The 17,719-nt window shown below is 36.2% G+C and overlaps 6 protein-coding genes, 1 non-coding gene and 2 pseudogenes across 9 annotated transcripts; 2 read left to right on the plus strand and 7 right to left on the minus strand.

Moving 5' to 3' along the window:
- Window positions 1-908: 908 nt before the first annotated feature.
- F13A7.7 (Ubiquitin-like protease family profile domain-containing protein) lies at window positions 909-2,662 on the minus strand. The gene is made up of 6 exons (NM_074737.2): window positions 2,471-2,662; window positions 2,304-2,417; window positions 2,160-2,254; window positions 2,041-2,113; window positions 1,284-1,706; window positions 909-1,233 (listed from the first exon to the last, which is right to left on the minus strand). Exons 1-6 carry the CDS (start codon window positions 2,606-2,608, stop codon window positions 1,000-1,002), a joined length of 1,077 nt encoding a protein of 358 aa, NP_507138.1. The 5' UTR covers window positions 2,609-2,662; the 3' UTR covers window positions 909-999.
- Window positions 2,663-3,322: 660 nt separating this feature from the next.
- sri-64 lies at window positions 3,323-4,969 on the minus strand (annotated as a pseudogene). Its single transcript has 5 exons — window positions 4,811-4,969; window positions 4,633-4,761; window positions 4,164-4,478; window positions 3,569-3,993; window positions 3,323-3,368 (listed from the first exon to the last, which is right to left on the minus strand). Coding segments are annotated over exons 1-5 (1,074 nt in total).
- A 525-nt stretch (window positions 4,970-5,494) lies between these two features.
- sri-65 (Serpentine Receptor, class H) lies at window positions 5,495-7,201 on the minus strand (the record flags this gene model as incomplete). The annotated part of the gene is made up of 5 exons (NM_074739.2): window positions 5,495-5,543; window positions 5,589-6,013; window positions 6,607-6,825; window positions 6,874-7,002; window positions 7,046-7,201. The coding sequence occupies 5 exons, from the start codon at window positions 7,199-7,201 to the stop codon at window positions 5,495-5,497; spliced, it is 978 nt and encodes a 325-aa protein (NP_507140.2).
- An 872-nt stretch (window positions 7,202-8,073) lies between these two features.
- Window positions 8,074-8,698, minus strand: skr-11 (annotated as a pseudogene). The gene has a single exon. A coding segment is annotated over exon 1 (625 nt).
- Window positions 8,699-9,723: 1,025 nt separating this feature from the next.
- On the plus strand, window positions 9,724-11,323 carry gst-44 (Glutathione S-transferase omega). Its single transcript, NM_074741.4, has 3 exons — window positions 9,724-9,890; window positions 10,418-10,882; window positions 10,936-11,323. The coding sequence occupies exons 1-3, from the start codon at window positions 9,848-9,850 to the stop codon at window positions 11,190-11,192; spliced, it is 765 nt and encodes a 254-aa protein (NP_507142.2). The 5' UTR covers window positions 9,724-9,847; the 3' UTR covers window positions 11,193-11,323.
- F13A7.15 lies at window positions 10,182-10,262 on the minus strand. Its single transcript, NR_070077.1, has one exon. It is a non-coding gene; the product is annotated as an Unclassified non-coding RNA F13A7.15 (non-coding RNA).
- Window positions 11,315-12,661, minus strand: srd-63 (Serpentine receptor class delta-63; the record flags this gene model as incomplete). Its single annotated transcript, NM_074742.2, has 6 exons — window positions 11,315-11,490; window positions 11,542-11,620; window positions 11,766-12,044; window positions 12,089-12,229; window positions 12,287-12,383; window positions 12,468-12,661. 6 exons carry the CDS (start codon window positions 12,659-12,661, stop codon window positions 11,315-11,317), a joined length of 966 nt encoding a protein of 321 aa, NP_507143.2.
- A 186-nt stretch (window positions 12,662-12,847) lies between these two features.
- F13A7.11 (Ubiquitinyl hydrolase 1) lies at window positions 12,848-13,908 on the minus strand. Its single transcript, NM_074743.6, has 3 exons — window positions 13,692-13,908; window positions 13,220-13,396; window positions 12,848-13,119 (listed from the first exon to the last, which is right to left on the minus strand). Exons 1-3 carry the CDS (start codon window positions 13,897-13,899, stop codon window positions 12,911-12,913), a joined length of 594 nt encoding a protein of 197 aa, NP_507144.2. The 5' UTR covers window positions 13,900-13,908; the 3' UTR covers window positions 12,848-12,910.
- A 963-nt stretch (window positions 13,909-14,871) lies between these two features.
- Window positions 14,872-17,456, plus strand: F13A7.12 (Methyltransferase FkbM domain-containing protein). Its single transcript, NM_001028622.3, has 6 exons — window positions 14,872-15,266; window positions 15,319-15,533; window positions 15,804-15,923; window positions 15,978-16,046; window positions 16,092-16,233; window positions 16,953-17,456. The coding sequence occupies exons 1-6, from the start codon at window positions 15,239-15,241 to the stop codon at window positions 17,333-17,335; spliced, it is 957 nt and encodes a 318-aa protein (NP_001023793.1). The 5' UTR covers window positions 14,872-15,238; the 3' UTR covers window positions 17,336-17,456.
- The last annotated feature ends 263 nt before the right edge of the window (window positions 17,457-17,719 follow it).

Raw genomic sequence — 17,719 nt, forward strand, 5'->3', positions numbered from 1 at the left:
CGGTTTCCTCGACCGGGACCCACTGTTTCTTTCTGGTATAGTTAACATACAATACCCAATTATCATCTCCAGTAATGATATCCTTAATACAGTCCGTTGTTCGTTTCCTAGTGAGCAGCGAAAGATAGAGGTCACAAAATAATTTTTCTGAGAATCGGGCAAATTGTGAGGAACGAGTTGACCGAACTTTTGCACCCTTCTGGTTTTGTGGAGATGGTTGATGATGGTTCTTTGGGGATGCTTGAGAGTCGCAGAAAGTTCGCGGTTCGTTGCTCTTGGATCATCTTATAGGGCTCTCGAATTATGCTTATTGATAGCCAAACGAGACCGACCGGATCTTGGTTTATCATCGAGATCGTAGTTCTTTTTCGTGAACTTTTCGAACCAAAACTTCATGGTATTATAGGTGACAGAGTTATTGACTAACACTGTACACATGTTACGACGAGCTTCGTTGCAATTGCAGCCTTGGGCGAACTCGTACAGAAAAACTCCTCGGAGGGAGTGGCGTTTGGCGAGCAAATTCTCGGTCATTTTGAACAGTACCCAAAAGTTTTTTCAAATGTATTGACATGCACATTACGTACTATACAAATAAAAAAACAGAATTGGAAAAAAACGAGTTAAGGCTGAGAAATGAAGAAACATACAAATTTTGCAAAGACTTTTTGACCAACCTAATAATTTTATGACATTATTTCTTTCTCTTTTTTAATGGTACGCATCAGGACCCTGGATGAGGTCTCCCAGTATTTTCCAATTTGCCGAATTTGTCGACAAAAAAATTTGCCGAACTGTAATTGCCGCCCACCTGGTTCAAAGACATCATACAAACATAATTGAAAAATCTTGTTTATTAAAATACAATTCATTCAAAAAGCAGCAAGGATTTGGCGAGGAACAAGGCAGTCTAATCAAAAGTTTATCCATATTTTTGACAAATCGAAAATAAATCACAGAAAAAAATTTCTATAAAAAAGTATCGAGTAAAATTCGTTCTTATTCTTTCTTTTCTGCAACAACTTGTTCCTCCTCGCCAACAGTCTTTCTATGGAAAAAATCCGCGACACTTTGATATCCATGTCTAAAGTATCCCATAAGTGTGCCATCATCATCATTAGGTTTTGGAGAAGTCATGTCCCGTTTTACCGAGTTTTCAGGTTCTGGAAAAACAGGAAGCTTTGCCATTCTAACAGGTCCTTGTTTCCATTCTAATTGGTCCCTACCACCGTTCTGTAAAGATTCCTAATTTGAATCTTGAATTTAAAAAAAGTTAAACTAACTTTACGGAAAGTATTCTGCGAATCTGTTGAACTTTGTGAATTGAAAGATGCCAAAGAATCCACAGAAGAAGCCCGACTGGAGCTCGTGGAGTTGGAATATGACAGGTTTGGAATGTAAAGCTTCACACACTGACTTCCACTATAAGACTTGTGTCTTCCAAGTTTTGCCTGCTCGAACATCTCCCATGTCGGCTTTGAAGTATTTAAAACGAGCTTCAAAAAATCCAGAATCGCATTTCTGCTGTATTTAAACTTCCCGGGGTTCTTGTCGCGAGCAATATCCACGAGAGCTCCAATGACTCGGTAACCGCACGAGAAGTTGTCCGACTGTAGTTCGTATTCCTTGTCAATGAGGCAAGGAATGTCACGCCTGAATAGGTGGCCAAACATGTTGCTGATTTGGACGCAGATTTCGCGGATTATCTGAAAAAAGTGAAGTGAATTTGAGTAGATATATCGGTTCAGAAACACATTGCCAAGTAGGTGTTTTACAGGCTTAAGGTAGGCGGGCGGTAGAGACTTTGAAAAGTCATGCCGGGTGAGTCAAACTCGCCCGGGAACCACCTTCAAAAACGTCTTGGAAACATAGTGACAACAAACTTCACACGGGGAACTGTGGTGGGTAAGATGCTCGCCTTTACGGCTCGAAAGAGTCTCTACTGAGCAGCCGACGTATGGTGGGACTGAAGCTTGAACATTCCATTTTGTCGAGGCGCCTCTTCCTAAAGTTGGGCGAGTTGGCGGACACCTCACTAACCGTCGGCTTCCCATTCGTGTCAAACGTCTGCAAACTGTCGTAGATCTCGATGAAGTGGTGTCGCGGATTGTAGCTGAAAATATGCTTTTGCTCAACCTCTATTACCCCTTCTAACTCACTGTACAAGGATGTAATGTTCCCGCGTTTTGTCGAACAGAACCTGAACAGCCGGATTTCGACCAGTCAACTGCTTTCTTACGTCTGCCATGTCGGTCTGGAAATCTTTGACTGAGAATCAAGACAATGGGAAAATGAAAACTTACAATTAGCAGGAACTGAATAGCGAAAAGACCTTCTATTTCTCGTGGATAGGCGGCTTGTAGTTTGTCCGAGAACGAGTTGATCAAGTCGTCCTGGAGTCGCTCGCCAAACTTGATCTGAAACAAAAACTTTGAAAACACTGTCACGGGGGAGAAGGGCAACTCAGGACCTCTTCCTCCAAGTCCTTCTTGGGCTGCTCTCCTGCATTTGACCGTTCCGACTCTGTTCGTCTCCTCCCGTCATCCTTTTCCTTATCTTTTTCTCCATTTTCTTCATCATCCGATGACGATTCTTTGTACTTGAACATCCCCATGAGATATGTTTCGAAAATCCTATTGATATGAGCAAAAACAAAAGTAATAAATTTTGAAATCCGGCCTGTCGTTGGTAAGCCTTCCGTGAGGGTAAAAAAAAGGTAGGGCACGTTGATACCCTTTTTTACCCTTTACCCGAACAGGGTATTTTATGGACACATTACCCTATGTCTTCACGTAATAATATAAATTTTAAGTATTATTCGCTTTATTTGTAAAATTTTCGTTTTTAGAAATGAAAATTCTAAGAAAACGTTAAAAAATGAATTAATACAGGGTAAAACCAGGGCATAGGGTAGGGTAGGGTAGGGCAGAGGGTAGGGTAGGGTAGGGCAGAGGGTAGGGTAGGGAGGGTAAAAACTCACCCTCATGGAAGGCTTAGTCGTTGGCCATGGCTATGGGAATCCACATATTAACCTTTTGATAATAAAAATTCACGGGAAATAGTTAAATAGTTTATTTTCAAATTGAAAGAGAAAATTTAATGTTTAAAACACCACTCAAAAAGTGTGAATATTCTACACAGGCACACGTGTTTTTTTCCAATTTCCATGGTTTTTGTTGGTATCTTAAGAAAATACGATTTGTTCCTGAAACTTGTGATTTCACGGTAAATAGGCATAGGCATACATGTAGGCATTCGGTAGGAACGTAGGTAGGCATGAAAATAGTCTTAAAAGATCCAAATAGGCAGATTATCATCAAATTCAATATCTTGTAGCCATTGAGTTAATTTGACCAGTTCTTTGATTTCTGTAACATTAATATTCTTTTCAAAGTTTTTTCGCAAAGTGCTCATGATGCCTAAGTGATGCCTAAAAGTGGCGATCAGAGCCGGGCATTTTTTTGGCTTTCGGTCCGAAATTATTTTGTTCCAGTCCTGATCTAGATTAAGTTTAGACTACGCATTGCCTTGCAATTCAACTATGTTATAACCAAAAACATTTTCTCACCTCCTCAAAAAACCTTCCAAAAATACTCGATACGGCGGGAAAAAGAAGATCATGCTTAGAATATTAACAGATCCATGAGTACACACGACAGCCATCGCAATTTCAGTTAAAAATTGGGTGTTTTCAGTTCTAAGAACTAACATCGATATAACAAATGCTGGAGGTGATATGAAAACTAATGATGATGCCATTGATACTTGGAGGCTTCGAACGGCATGTTTATGACGTTGATAATTGGTTTTTGACATTTTTGCTTTCACGATATTCATTATCAAAAATATATCAATTGATAGTGCAACGAAGGAAACAACCGCTATTAACCCACTGATAAAAAGAAAGTTCAAAAAATAATCAAAAATTTTTGATTTTTTGAATATCATAAAATTTGGAAGTTTATTGAAATTGTCTAGATATTCTGGATAGGTCTGAAAATGTTGGTTTTGGAAACTTGCATTAATTATTAGCTTACTACCTCTTGCAAGTAAACCTGCTGTTCTTCTTTACTTGGGATCATTGATAAAAGCCAAAATCCACCAATAAAAGGAGCTACGACAGTCATAGAATATGCAAATATCAAGAACTAAGTGGGAAGTACATTCCTTCTCAAAACCTTAGCCAATGATTGATGCTTGTTTTCAAAACACGCTAGTAAAGTTTCCAAAGTGATGACATTGGCGAAAAAAATAAAAATCTGGAAATGTAATAATGAATGTGCGCATCCGACAGCAATCCGACGATCGTCGCCGACAATCCGTCGGCAACAAAACATATTTTTAGGAAAACGAAACACTCGGTAAAAGCTATGTGTGGCTGGCTGGCTGATTGAAAAATGTTTACTCGCTCGAATTTTCGGTTGCCAGCAGGTACAGCCAGCTAACGAAACTATTTTGGGCGAGATTGAGAAAATTCCCTGAAATTCTCAATATTCACAAAAATTTACACCAGAACATGGCCGAAGAAAATTAATCAGACATTGGAAACTATTTTTTTACAAAATTCAAGTCTGAGCCTAAGCATACGTATAAACCAAAGATTAATCAGTCAGGTCTGTCCTCCCTACTCACAATCTCAATTTCCATTGACTTATCCATAAAATGGTTCAGAATCCCCATTGTATAACCACTTAAAATCGGGAAAAGCGGAACTGGTTGCATCAGATAACTCATGTGAAAGTCTGCCACACTACAACTTATCTGAAAAATTTTTAAAAAACTGAAATTTCTTGTAAACCAATAAGTTTACCTGGAAACATAGCAAGTAATACCTATAAACACCTAATTGTTTGCACTGAAAAACTGTTAGATAAATTCCAATACTGTTTAATATAATTGATGAAATTGACATTATCTTGTAGGAAGTGATAAGCCATTGTGGAGTCGAAAAGTCTATGATGTTCTGCATGTTTGAAGTTGTCTAAGGAACGAAAAGAAGCATATGACGTTAAACCAGACAAGAAATGTGTTCAACTCGTCTATGTTATTAGGGGTTTCGAAGACTATTTGCATTTTGTCAGCACTCATTAAAAATGAGAAAAACAACAAAAAAAAGTAAATTGAGTCATATTTTCTTCTTTTTTGCTCTGACATATAACAAAGCTCTAAAATTCCAATAGGTTGAAAAAAAATTGCTCATTAATAACCAGAGTAAGTCCTACCATCTAAAGCTCTGAGTAACCTACTAAAAAGACGTGGAACTGGATTTGTGTCGGCCGCGATTTTAGCATAAAACAAGAAAAAGTCATATGTCTACAGTAATTCTTACAGTAATCCGACCAATACTGTAAGTAGCTCTCCTGTAAGACGGAGACGGTATGTGTGCCATCCAATACTGGCCTCGATTGATGTCGGCCGCGCGTTTTTCAACTACAAACACACATATCTAACAGTTTATTATTTACAAGTATTAATTATCAAATTATGTATAAATTCACATAGTGACAACTGCTGAGTTTGCTTCAATGATCCTGTGTTTCTTCCTGAAAAATGATGTTTTTCCAGCTTTATATTGTATGATCTATTACTTTTTAAAGGATTTTCTCATGAAATCTCGATACGGTGGAAAGAACACAAGCATACAAATAACATTAATTGATCCATGAGTTCCCACGACAGCAACAGCCAATTCAGTGAGCAATTGAGCATTTCCAACATCAAAAAGGACAATCACGACGATGAAGGAGGGGCATATAACTGCTACGGCGGAAGTTGCAATGGAAACTTGAATACTTCGAACACCATCATGATGCTTTTTATAGTTACTTTTTGATATTTTAGTCTTCAAAATACTCATCATTCGGAAAATATCAATTAGATACAAGGTGAGTAGAAAGAGCAATCCAGATATACCTCCGAGTAAGAAGAGAAAGAAGAAAATCATGCCGATCGATTTTCGGAATATCGTAAAATGCGCCAAGGATTGGAAATCGTCGAGGTAGTCGGGATATGCCTGAAATTTTGATATATGCTTGATCCTTGTGTCACCAGTTCGAGATCCTTAAAGCTGTGCAGCCGACATCATACGGGATTTTAGTTGAAAAGCTAGTTGAAAGGTTGGCCCGTAAAATGTCGGCTGCACAGTTTTGACAAACTTGTATTTTAAGATCAAGAGTTTGCCATGAAGTTTTCAGGTTTATTCGAAAAATCGCAAGGCATAACATATGAATTAAAGGTATTTTGTATTGCCTATTTATCCAAAGATCACAAATCAGTAACGTGGATTTTACATAAATTCAACTTTTTTAAAAAATGATTATAGAATTTCAACAGGTGAAAAATGGCTTTTGGCTGAGAATTCATAAGCCTGAAGCAGTTGTTTTGAAAGCACATAGCTCAAACTAACAAGACGTTAAAGATTAAATGACGAAAAGTTAATATATTCGGCTGGAAATTAAAACATTCTGAAAACAATTTTAGTGGCGGAAGATTCAAATTTTCTGTGAAGCATTTTTACTGAAGTTTAAATTTTCAATTTTTCATTAAATCTCTAGTGGGAATTCGATTACTAAACGTCTGAACGTCTAAAAAAATCATTAGCAGTACCTCAATTATATACTCCCACTGTTCTTTTTTAGTTGGCATTAATAGAAAAAACCAAATTCCACCAATAATTGGAGCAACTGCACAGATTATGTAAATGGATAAGTCATACCATTTTGGAAAAATATGCTGCATTAGAATAGTCGCCAAGGATTGATGCTTAAAATGAGTGCATAGGAAAAAACTTTCAATGTTTAAAATAACTATCACAAAAAGTATATCCTAAAACAATTTCATATGAGCAGCCGACAAATTCCGGGAAAATCTCACCATTGCAATTTCTACAGGGGATTCCAAAACGTATTTCAAAACTCCTTCGATATAGCCAGCTAGAATCGGATAAAATGGGATGGGCTGCATGAGAAAACTCAGGTGGGTGTCTGTAATAGTGCAGCAGATCTGAAACAATGTTTATTCAAAAATTTTCAAAAACGAGTGAAACCTGAAAGGAAAGTAAGTAATATCTATATTTATTCATTTTCTGACATTCAAAAGTTGTTAGATAGAATCCCAAACTGTTCAGAATAATTGAGGTAAATGATACCGAGTGATAATAAATTATAAGCCATCTAGGAGTCGTAAAATCAATATTATACATTACTCGGGTAACCAGACTTCAGCTCGCCAGGAAAAAAGGATTCTGAATGATCAGCCTTCTTTAGAAAACAGGTGATTATATATTTAAAAACACGTTGTATCCACACGCGTTATTTTTCAAAACAATTGTAGGCATTTTTTAAAAACTTATGAGTGTGTACATTAGTATATCTATATTCAAACTGTTTGTTAAACTACCGCAGCCGACACTTCGCGTGTTCATTTTTGATTGATGAATTAATTGTTTAAATATTGGTCAGCGAAACGACATAAGACAAAGAAACCTCGCTCGATGTCGGCCGCATGATTGGCAACTATGAGCAAAAGTAATTAACAGTATTTAATTTGAAACCAATAAATTCAAAATACACATGATGATAATAGCCGAATTCGCTTCAATAATGTACAAGGTGGTCTTCGTGTGGAAACGATATAAAGGAAATGATGAGACTTTGTTATTGAGCTTATAAGTTGTTGACTGGAAATTTTGGAAGAAAAATTTTAGCATTTGGAAAAGTACTTATCCCTACCGAAACTGGTTTTTTTCTTCAATACTTTGGAAATTTACGATTACTAAAGCAAAAAATAACTAGGTTGAGAATTATTGCTCTGTCATTATCGATCAAAACTCATTGTCTGAAATTTGAAGCTACTGAAACTGCCGGTTTCGCGTTCGATTCTCTATTTCTCTCTCATAGTCATTAAATGCTCTTTCTCTGTCAAACACTCAAGTAGACGTTTCCACTGTCCCCCTTTTTTACTTCAATTGCCTGAGCTTCTATCCAAAACCTTAACGAACACAGGATGTACAGTCAAAATTATATATTCCATCGAAATTTCAAATTAATTGATACTACATATAATACATAGAAATTAGGAGGCAGATGGTCCAGCTTCGTCCCTCTGCGCTGTAGCATTCTTCTCAGCTTCCTCCTTTGCAGCTTTCTCAGCTGCATCAGCATCCTGTTTATCGGTTGGAATTCCATAGATGGTTCTCATATCTTCAGGAGACTTTCCGGCAGCCATGTCGGCAACCATCTTGCATCCATAATTCATCAATCCAGGCACATCAAGTTCGTTGCAGGCAACAATCAAGTCGAAGAGCACATCGCTGCTGATTTTCAAGAAGTCGGCATCCCATTGGGGAACATCGATTTTCTTTGGAATACTAGAAGTCGGCATCCCATTGGGGAACATCGATTTTCTTTGGAATACTGCCATCATCAACTGGAAGCTCGTCTTCTTTGCGTTGCTCACACCACTTGATGACCATGTTCAGGATGTCTCCGGTGACCTTTTCAACTGGAATTGGAGCCATTGGCGCACTATCCTCAGGAGCACGCCTAGAAATCACATCGTTGAGCACAATCGATTTTTTTGCTGCTTTCGCACTGATTGTAAATTCTTGTTTATCCTCCGATACCAACTTGTACATGATTGGAGCGGTGGCAGCAACTGGAGCCTCTGGGACATCGACGGCGGCAGCTTCAGCGGACATTGTTGGGCGTTGAGGTAGTTTCTGAAAAATAATTTGGTTTATGGAAATTGTGGTAAAAGGAGGGAATAATCAATTGAAAACGTCAAAATGATACAAAACAAAGTTTAAAGACGCAAAATGGATTGGATTTGTGACAGTAATCGAAACTAGAATTTGAAAAGGGATATCTGAATTTTTCAAACAATAACTTCAGATAGTACTAGGACAGTTCTAGAACACAATTTTTGCGAGCTAGGGCAAACGAAAAAAGTTTAGGTGGAAAACGGTCCGGAATTAAAAACTTCAAGAAAAATGAAATCGTAAGGAGAGAAAGAGGAGAGAAAGAAAATTAGAGGCTCACAAAACCAGTTGAACGGCAGAATGACGAGGCAACAAAGAATTGAGAAAAGCGCGGTGGCGGGGTAGGTCAAATATTTAAAAACTAATGATTTCCCTGGCAAAATGGATATGACAATCGGCTTGCAAGCAATTTAAATTTGTACCAGGAAAGCTTGTAGAAAGCGACAAGAATTTTAGTTAAAAATGGTCTAAAATTTGAAAAAAAAAACTCCAAGGAAAAGGAGCAGAAAAAAAATTCATACGCTCACTAAGCGAGTTCTGAATGACAGAATGACGGCCCAGGCGATGATATATTTCGAAAACAAAAAAATATTGAAATGGGCGCGGTGGCGGGGTAGGTCAAATATTGATTGTATGGTGATCTCCATTGAGACAATTGAGGTTTGGAGACAGATAATGTTTTTTTAAATATTTTTTTTTCTCTTGTGCTTTCAATTTCCGGTATACTGAATCCGATTCTAGTACGAGTTTCCTGTGAAAAAGTTTTGGAACGTCTGAAAAAATCAAAGGGTGTCACATAACAGTTGGGCTTTTTTCTGCACATCCTCCCTCTTCTTTTTTCCCGTGTTCTGTGTCAGGTCACCAAATTTTTGTGATTTTATTGTGACCTCTAGCAAAGATCAAAAATTTCTGTCACAACCCTCCGCCAGCCATGTGTGTCTCTCTCTCTCTAGGCGGTAAAGAACACAGAGACCACACAAACCTCACTCTAGGAAAAAAAATGCTATCACTGTTGAATAGCTATTTAAACAATAGTTCAGAAAGTGCTGAATCTGAATTTATTCAATATTTCTAGTTGCTTTATTGAGAATGTCGGTGCTCGAAGGAATCAACTCTAAAGCCCTGAAAACAGGTAATGCAGGAAAAAACCTTAAATTTAAAAAAATTGGTTTTTTTTATTCAGTTTTTTGGAAGTTCTTTTGAAGTTCAGTTTTTGTTTCAAAAAAAAAATTAATTTTTTTAGAATTTAGAATTATGCTAAAATAAAATACCAAAAAATAAGCAAACAAAAAATTTCAATAAATTTCAATTACAATACATGTATTTTTAGAAACTTCCAGAAACATTTACAAAGTTCATACATTTTTTATTTTGAGAGAATTCCCAAAATATATAAAAAAAAACTCCTGAAAATTCCAAACTTATTCTGAAAAAATCCAAAATATTTTTTAGAATAAATAATTCAAAAAATTCCAAAACTTTCTGAGAAAATTCTATAAAATTTCACCATATTGCATTATTTTTCTTTCTGCTGGTGCATTGTAAATGCAATTTTGGAGGGCTTAAAGATTGATACCAAATTTTAATAAAAAAATATCCCATCCAAGGAAAATTTTATTGTTTCAAATTACTAATAAAATTAATTTTCAACACTTTCAGGTGACTTGCCGCCACCTTCTCCATCCCCCAACACTTTCCGCATTTATAGCATGCGCTTCTGCCCTGCTGCTCAGCGAGCTCTGATCTACGCGTCCGTTAAGAAAATCCCAAGTGAAGTGATTAACATCAACCTCCAACAAAAACCCGATTGGTATTTCACCAAGAATTACAAGGGACAAGTCCCAACTTTGGAGCATGCGGAGGGGAAGAAGCTGGTTATAGAATCAGCTGTGATTCCTGAGTACTTGGATGATATTTTCCCAGAGACAAAAATTCTACCCAGTGATCCGTATGAAAAAGTTCAGCAGAAGTTGCTGTTGGAAAGGCTCAGTGATCAGCTGACTCCGGCGTTTGGAAGAGTTTTTAGAGCTATTAAAAACCCGGAAGAGTTGAAAGAGAAGTTTGAAAGTATCCTGAAAGCGTTTGAAGAAGCAGAAAGTCTACTGGAAGGAGCTTTTTATTCAGGTAAAAAATTTAACTTGAATCAAATCCCCTCAAAATCTACTAATATTTTTCAGGAACATCTTCACCTGGCTTCGTCGACTACCTGATCTACCCTAGCTTTCAACGTGTCTATTGGCTAACATTCCTTCTTGAGATCTTCCCACTTCCATCGGACAACTTTCCAGGACCGGGCTATCCAAAATTATCTCAATGGTTCAAGGCAATTACGGCAATCCCAGAAGTTGCGGCTGCAAGTCAATCAACGGAAAATGGCGTGGGATCTTGTAAAGAATATATGAAGGGATTGCCATATTTTGATTATGGCTTGTAATATGTTAAAATGAACATGTTTTGTTTCATGGCACCAATAAATAAAATAGAATACCCATTTTTAGACACAAATTCTGAGAATGTAAAAAATAGAAATTTACAGCAAAATCACAATAAATATTTTCAAATTATCATTCTGGAAGCCCAACTGTCATAAATCCTTCGAACTGGGCTCGAGTTGCATGCTAAAAACTTTCGAATCGCATCTCGAATAAAATAAATTTGTACAAGTGGATCAAGGATACACGGAATTGTTCCCAGCACTGTTATTGTGTATTGAGAAATTAGAAATTGTTCTCCTGTAATGTTTTTTTAAAATAAAATGAAGCTGTTAGTTCGAGCTAGATTACCTGTGTACTTGATCATGAAATATATAGCTGTCAGTGGTATGTAGCGTAGCATGGGTAGAAGGATTTGAAAATTCAAGCCCTGAAACAAAAAAATCTTACATTTTTCCGCCGATAAACATGGTCCGACAGCTGCCGGGTTCACGGTGTAGCGGGGGTTCAAAGTGTAGCCGCGGAACCCGGGAGATGTCGGACCATACTTATCAGTCACAATATAACTTTACTACCTTTATCAACGTCTGAAGCATCGCTCGCGTTGCATCCGACGTGTTTGGTGACATGTGTGATTTCAACATTTTCATCGCCTTATGCTTCCAATAAGTACCAATTAGTGGATAATACATCGAGATCAGTGACAAACTCATTGCAGCTTTATCAAGAAGTTCTTTCTGAGCTTGGCTGAATCCCCCAAACGTTAAATAAGGTGTGTAGTCAAAATTAGGGTGGAGGGATAAAGTTTCCATGCTGACTTCTAGGTGCCTTTGCGGTGAAGTTATTATTACTATCTGAGACAAGTGACAATTTGGGTCTTAACAGGAAATTGCTTTACCAAGTAGATCAATGGACACAAATAATGCCACATGAATACCAACGTCCACAATCGAACCTTCTTCGCGTCGAGATACTTGAGACACAGAGTACGGTAGTACATTGTGTGTAGGTTGATCAAATTCACAACTATTCCAAAAGCCTGAACTCTTGTTTTATGATTATTTTCTTTGGATTATAATATCTAAGAAAAATCTACCGTATAAAGGTTATAACAATAAAAGCAGAATGTGGGGCCAATGTATTTGCAGAATCCATCACAGAGAAGCGCCATGGAGTGTGTATTGTCTATGTTTCTGGAAATACATATCTATGGGTTTTAAGGTAGGTAGGCGGTAGGCGTCCACAATAAAATAGGCATCTCGCACTGAACAATTTACCTAGTCTGTGTTGCAAACGCCATTGTCATCGCGATCAGCATCGCAGTACAGGAAGGGTATAAGAAGTACTTCACTGTTTGTAAAGTCTTCCCCGTAAAGTTATAGATTAAGATATACATTGTAATGTACAACATCAAGCATATCATGTAAACCAACTGCCAGTAGTAACGAAAGAAATATTGGAAGAAGTCCATGATGTCGAATGGAGAAGAAATAAAGGTGAAGATATCAGAAAATGTTAGCCTACAATTAGTCTGGTAAGGCATTTAGGATAACATTTCATTAATTCTCCAATATGTCTGTTCTTTTTGGACCGGGAACTTGAATTTGCAGGTTTTCATGTTTTGATCGGGGGTAATGTAAGTAGGTAAGAAGGCATTAGAAATTTGAAAAATATTTTATTTATAACCCGAATTTTTCGATCTAAATTTAGATTTTTTCTTTCAGTTGACAGTCAACCATCCTTTTGACTTTTGCTGCTTTCTTGCGACAAAATGTTCTTCGAGATTGTAGAACCCGATAGTTTTCGATGGATTATTGACTTCCGGAGAAATATTTTCCTTTGCAAAGTCTTCCTTTCCATGTTCAACTTCTTTCATTTCATACTGTAACACAGTCAAATCTCTGGGAACATTCCCAATAGAATCACGATCTGAAAATTATATTTTTTGATATTTTAATTTGAAAATTGTTCATACTACTAAACTGAACTACTAAACTGAACTACAGTGAACTACTAAATGTGAACTTACATCGATAGCTAAGGTCTCTAGTGCATTTTTTGTCAAACACCTTTTTGTGGTTTACTGGAATTCGGACAATGTGGTAGCCAATCACTTTTTCGTATTTTTTGGCAGTTGCCATCTGGGCAGAGTTGACTGGGTTTGAGTGGTAAATGCAGTTATTGAGAAGGTCGTTTTGAAGACACCCTATAAATATTTATAAATATTAAATTGATCAGTTTAAAATTGGAGAACCGAAGTCTGAGATTTTCATTTTTAGACCCAAAAAAGTTGATTGTAAGCCTATTTTCCAAAATTTTGAACTGCCATCACTTTTATTGCAAAAGTTTCAAAACGTCTTATTTCAAAATTCCGAAGGTTTCGGTCATTTTTGGTTTAAAAATGCAACCGCCTGGTCTGAAAAACTTATATAACTACTTACACCAAGAATCTTGTAAATCTGGGATTTCTCTATCGATAATCACAGATTTAGTGGAAGTACCTTCAGTAGAGGAGTTCAGAGATTCCTCATTAATCTCCCATCGTTTCTTCTTGTTAAGTGAGTATACTACGAATGGTTCAAAATCCTTGGATGAAGCATCATCATTTTCAAAATGCTCGATTTTTACTATGGCTGCATATGTGGGAGCCTTTTTGATATAACAATCCATAAGGCGATTTCTAGCGTGGTCCTTGGCGTCTTTTTTCATTTTGGTAGTCTATAAGTTGGAAGGTTATTGGTTTCAGAATACAGGTGAATATTTGAAAAAAAAAAGTTCAAAGGAACTATAAAATTGGTTAAAAATTGAATTGATCTGAAAGGAAAAATTACTTGGTGAGTACGGCATAAAATTATTTATACCAAAATTTGTAGTTCAACAGTTCAAGAAATTGAAAAGATAACGATTAAAGGTGTTACTCATGCCTCTCAAAAAGACGTCACTATTTGCGAGAGAGAGAGGTTAGAGAACGCAAACAAATGGGAGGAAAAGATGTGGATTTCGCAATATTTCGCAATTTTATTAAAATTGTAATATTAACAAGTAAGCAAAAAGTAAAACAAAATAAATGAAATTTTTTAAAAATATTAATTTTCAAATTAGCGCCACGGGGTTCTGGCATTTCTCATTGAATTTTCGCGCTCCATTGACAATTGTCTGCCGGACAGCGCGTGGAAAAGTGTCGTGTACTCCACACGAACAAATAAATCAGTTTTACAACTAAAAACGAGCCGCGACGCGACACGCAACGCGCCGTAAATCTACACAAAATCTCTCCGACCCAAAATGGCATAGTTCGGCAAACTCTGCCATTTCGATTTATGAGGGAAGCCAGAAATCCGTGAATTAGCCACGACCTTTCTTAATTTCAAAAAAAAAAGATATCACTTATTTTTTTTACTGAAAAAAAAAAAAAAAAACTTTTTGATAACTGTAAAATCATTTTTGAATAGATTTTTGGTTTTCTATTTTTTTTTTCATCCAAACCACGCTAAAAATCAAATAAGATTAAGCGATTGGAATCTACGAAATAAACCGTATAAAGAAGAGAATTTGAAGATTCCAATCTTTTCCGTATCGAGTGGATTTTGGTTCGGGGAAAAAGGTGCTGGGGAAAAGGTTACACTTAGGTTTAGGCTTAAGCTTACGCTTAAGCTCAGGATTAGGCATAGTCTTAGGCTCAGACTGTCCACAAAAATATCAAGCTGTAATAAAAGTTTGGTGAGATGTCGCACTTCGAAGTTGGCCTAATTTTTTTTATAGTTTTTCGTTATTTCATGGATATCTTTTTTTCACACACTGGAGCAGTTTTTACATTGGCCGATTATGTTTTCCTTCACGGTCATAGTCCATGTCCGACGTCATCAAACCGTTGCAAATATCCAACAAAATCAATAAAATGTGTATCGCCAAGCCTCCTGCCTCGCTCCGAAGAAATCCGGAAAAAGATACCTATCTGAAGATTGCAACGGCTTATAAGAGGGGCGAATGAAGTGCTTTCCAATTTTTCGGCAGTTTATAATTTATCAAATAAAATACACTAATAAAAATGGAATATTATAGATTCCCGAGTGCTAGTGAGTTCCTTTCGTAAATGTTTCATTTCTAACATTATTTTTTGATTGCCAGAACGTCAACTATCCCGTCTCAGTCTTAAAAATGTGTTACTGGTTTTAATAACTATTACATTGACGTGGATCGTCATAAAATTTAGTAGCAGTCAGGCGGAAGTTTTTGAAGATGACGCTGATATTGATAGTGATAAGGAAGCTTCTCCAATTTTCAAAGCGTTTTATAAATGTGTGAGGCCGAAATTGGAACCGTTTAGAGGACGGCACAACGATGTAAGTCTTACAATGCCTCAAGGAGACCTACGCCTGCCTACTGTCCAAGTAATAACAAAATTTGACAGCACTTTTAGCTCACTTATATGGTAGAGAGTCGAGACGAATAGATAAAGGTACTGTGGGGTAGGAAAATGTAGGGTCGGGTGAAAAAAGTTTACCGCGTGTGAAAATGCTTATGAACTCTGTGATATCATCTATAGAGCCTATAGGCACGTAGGCATAAATATTTACCTACCTAGGAAGGCCACCAACAATTGTTTCTTTCAGTTTTGGTTCAAATTCGCCGAAGTCACAGCAGATTGTGATGAGCTCAAAGAATACAAAGCACTGGAAATTATGCCATCAATGAATAAGGATGAGACCAAATATTTCGCCTATCCGAAAAAGGTTTTTTCTATTTTTTTTAAATTGATCTTTATTTCTGAACAACCCCAATTTTAGGACGAAAACCTCACAATGATAACGTTGGGTATCGGGCGTGACGTGGCAGCTGAAATCGGGTTGAAGAGGGTACTATCAGGCTATTGTAAACGTTAATATCTTGAAAAATTTCAGCTTTACAGGAAAATAAACTTTTATGGAGCTGATCCAAGTTCGGAATATAACAAGGATTTGTACGAGAAAGATTTGAAAGGGAAATATTATCAATATGCAGTTAGTGATAGGAATTCGATGGGGATGTCAGCGGTTTTGGGAGGTATGTGAAAAAATCGCAAAAAAAAACTTCCAATTTTCGATTTTTTTTTCTGAGACGTTTTGAAACTCTTTTAAAAAATTAAATTTTAAAAAAAGAAAAGAAACATCCTGAAAAAAAGTTTTTAAACTACTTTAAAAATAATTGTTTTTTTATTTAAATAAAATGTTAACTTCCTCCAAAGAACGTCCAAATATAGAAAAACTCCAAATTATAAAAAGTTTTTTTCCTCGTATTTCCAAAAATTGAAAAAATTTATTTTTATGCTTTTCAGAAAACATTTGAATATTTTTCAAAAAATATAATTTCTTTTAAATTTCCCATGGTTTAAATTTTTTTAAATTAGATTTTTCAGAAATTGAAAAAAAATACTTTTCGCGAATTTTTGATTAATTTTTTTTTTCTGAGAAAGGTTTTGAAAATCTAAAAAATAAAAAAAAAACTTCCTGAAAAACTTCGAAAATTTGAGAAATACAAATTGTCTATTTATTTATTTTTTTTTAAATTTCCTCCGAAAAAACGTCTAAGAGAGACAGGAAAAATCAACATTTTAAAAATTTAAGGCTTAAAAAATATTTGAAAAAAACTGAAAAATTTACTTCGATTTTTTTTCTGCAAAATATTATTTTTAATCTAAAAAATCATTCTTAAAAATTGTATTTTTATCGAATTTTTTTTATTTCCACCGAAAAAAATATCTGAAAAACCACCCGTTTTTCCAGATAATGGCTACAAAGACCAAGTCACCCAGCACATATCTGCCAGTCAATTTTTCAAAAATATTATCCAAAAAGACCGAATCGACGTTCTCTGGATTGATATCGAAGGAAATGAGTACTCGGTTTTAAGTCAAATTCACCGAAATGGACCACTTGACACAGATGGTGTGAAGATCTGTCAAATGAACGTAGAGATGCATCAATTCCCGACGTGGTGGCCTTCTGGTGAAATGAAAAAGTTTCATGATTTTGTGTGGAAGGTGCTCAGAGACAGGCGCTACATAATTTTGAAGCCATTTTTTGTGATCTACGAACATTTCCGATTTATTCGACTTTTCATTGTGAATGTTGCCGATAAGGAGTGCACTGATTTGTATTTGAAATAATTTTTATTTGAAAAAAAAATAGTTTGTGATCTCAAAGTTTTTTAAAAATAAAATAACAAGATATGTAGTTTATGTTAACAAATTTGCACCTGCTGTCTTGAGGAATAAAATTGATTTAACATGAGTTTTTGCTCAGTTTTGTTCAAAAAACGTCTCCTTTTTTAAACTTGAGAGCGTTTTTTATAAATATGTTCTATGTAGGCGCAAAAAACCTGCCAGCCTACCTACAAGGCAATCATCTAGCTTCACAAAAACAAAATTTTCAATTCCGGCAATTTTCTGGTTAGCCGATTTGGCGGAAATTTTCATTTTAGGCAAATTTGCCGATTCGCCATTTGCCGGATATGAGATTTGCCGGAAATGTTTAGAGGACTTTTTTTATAA

Source organism: Caenorhabditis elegans, chromosome V (genome assembly GCF_000002985.6).
Source record: "Caenorhabditis elegans chromosome V".
NCBI lineage: Eukaryota > Metazoa > Nematoda > Chromadorea > Rhabditida > Rhabditidae > Caenorhabditis > Caenorhabditis elegans.

Excerpts from the sequence above, each read along its gene's own strand:
- F13A7.11 (NM_074743.6), bottom strand. The coding sequence starts at position 13,899 with ATGAAAAAAGACGCCAAGGACCACGCTAGAAATCGCCTTATGGATTGT. Across the intron at positions 13,397-13,691 it reads TCTGAACTCCTCTACTGAAG|GGTGTCTTCAAAACGACCTT; the intron begins GTACTTCCACTA and ends AAATATTTATAG. Across the intron at positions 13,120-13,219 it reads TAGAGACCTTAGCTATCGAT|ATCGTGATTCTATTGGGAAT; the intron begins GTAAGTTCACAT and ends TATAATTTTCAG.
- F13A7.12 (NM_001028622.3), top strand. The coding sequence starts at position 15,239 with ATGGAATATTATAGATTCCCGAGTGCTA. Across the intron at positions 15,534-15,803 it reads TTAGAGGACGGCACAACGAT|TTTTGGTTCAAATTCGCCGA; the intron begins GTAAGTCTTACA and ends TGTTTCTTTCAG. Across the intron at positions 16,047-16,091 it reads CTGAAATCGGGTTGAAGAGG|CTTTACAGGAAAATAAACTT; the intron begins GTACTATCAGGC and ends GAAAAATTTCAG.
- F13A7.7 (NM_074737.2), bottom strand. The coding sequence starts at position 2,608 with ATGTTCAAGTACAAAGAATCGTCATCGGATGATGAAGAAAATGGAGAA. Across the intron at positions 2,255-2,303 it reads CTATTCAGTTCCTGCTAATT|ACCGACATGGCAGACGTAAG; the intron begins GTAAGTTTTCAT and ends AAAGATTTCCAG. Across the intron at positions 2,114-2,159 it reads GAACATTACATCCTTGTACA|CTACAATCCGCGACACCACT; the intron begins GTGAGTTAGAAG and ends GCATATTTTCAG.
- gst-44 (NM_074741.4), top strand. The coding sequence starts at position 9,848 with ATGTCGGTGCTCGAAGGAATCAACTCTAAAGCCCTGAAAACAG. Across the intron at positions 9,891-10,417 it reads CTCTAAAGCCCTGAAAACAG|GTGACTTGCCGCCACCTTCT; the intron begins GTAATGCAGGAA and ends CAACACTTTCAG. Across the intron at positions 10,883-10,935 it reads GGAAGGAGCTTTTTATTCAG|GAACATCTTCACCTGGCTTC; the intron begins GTAAAAAATTTA and ends AATATTTTTCAG.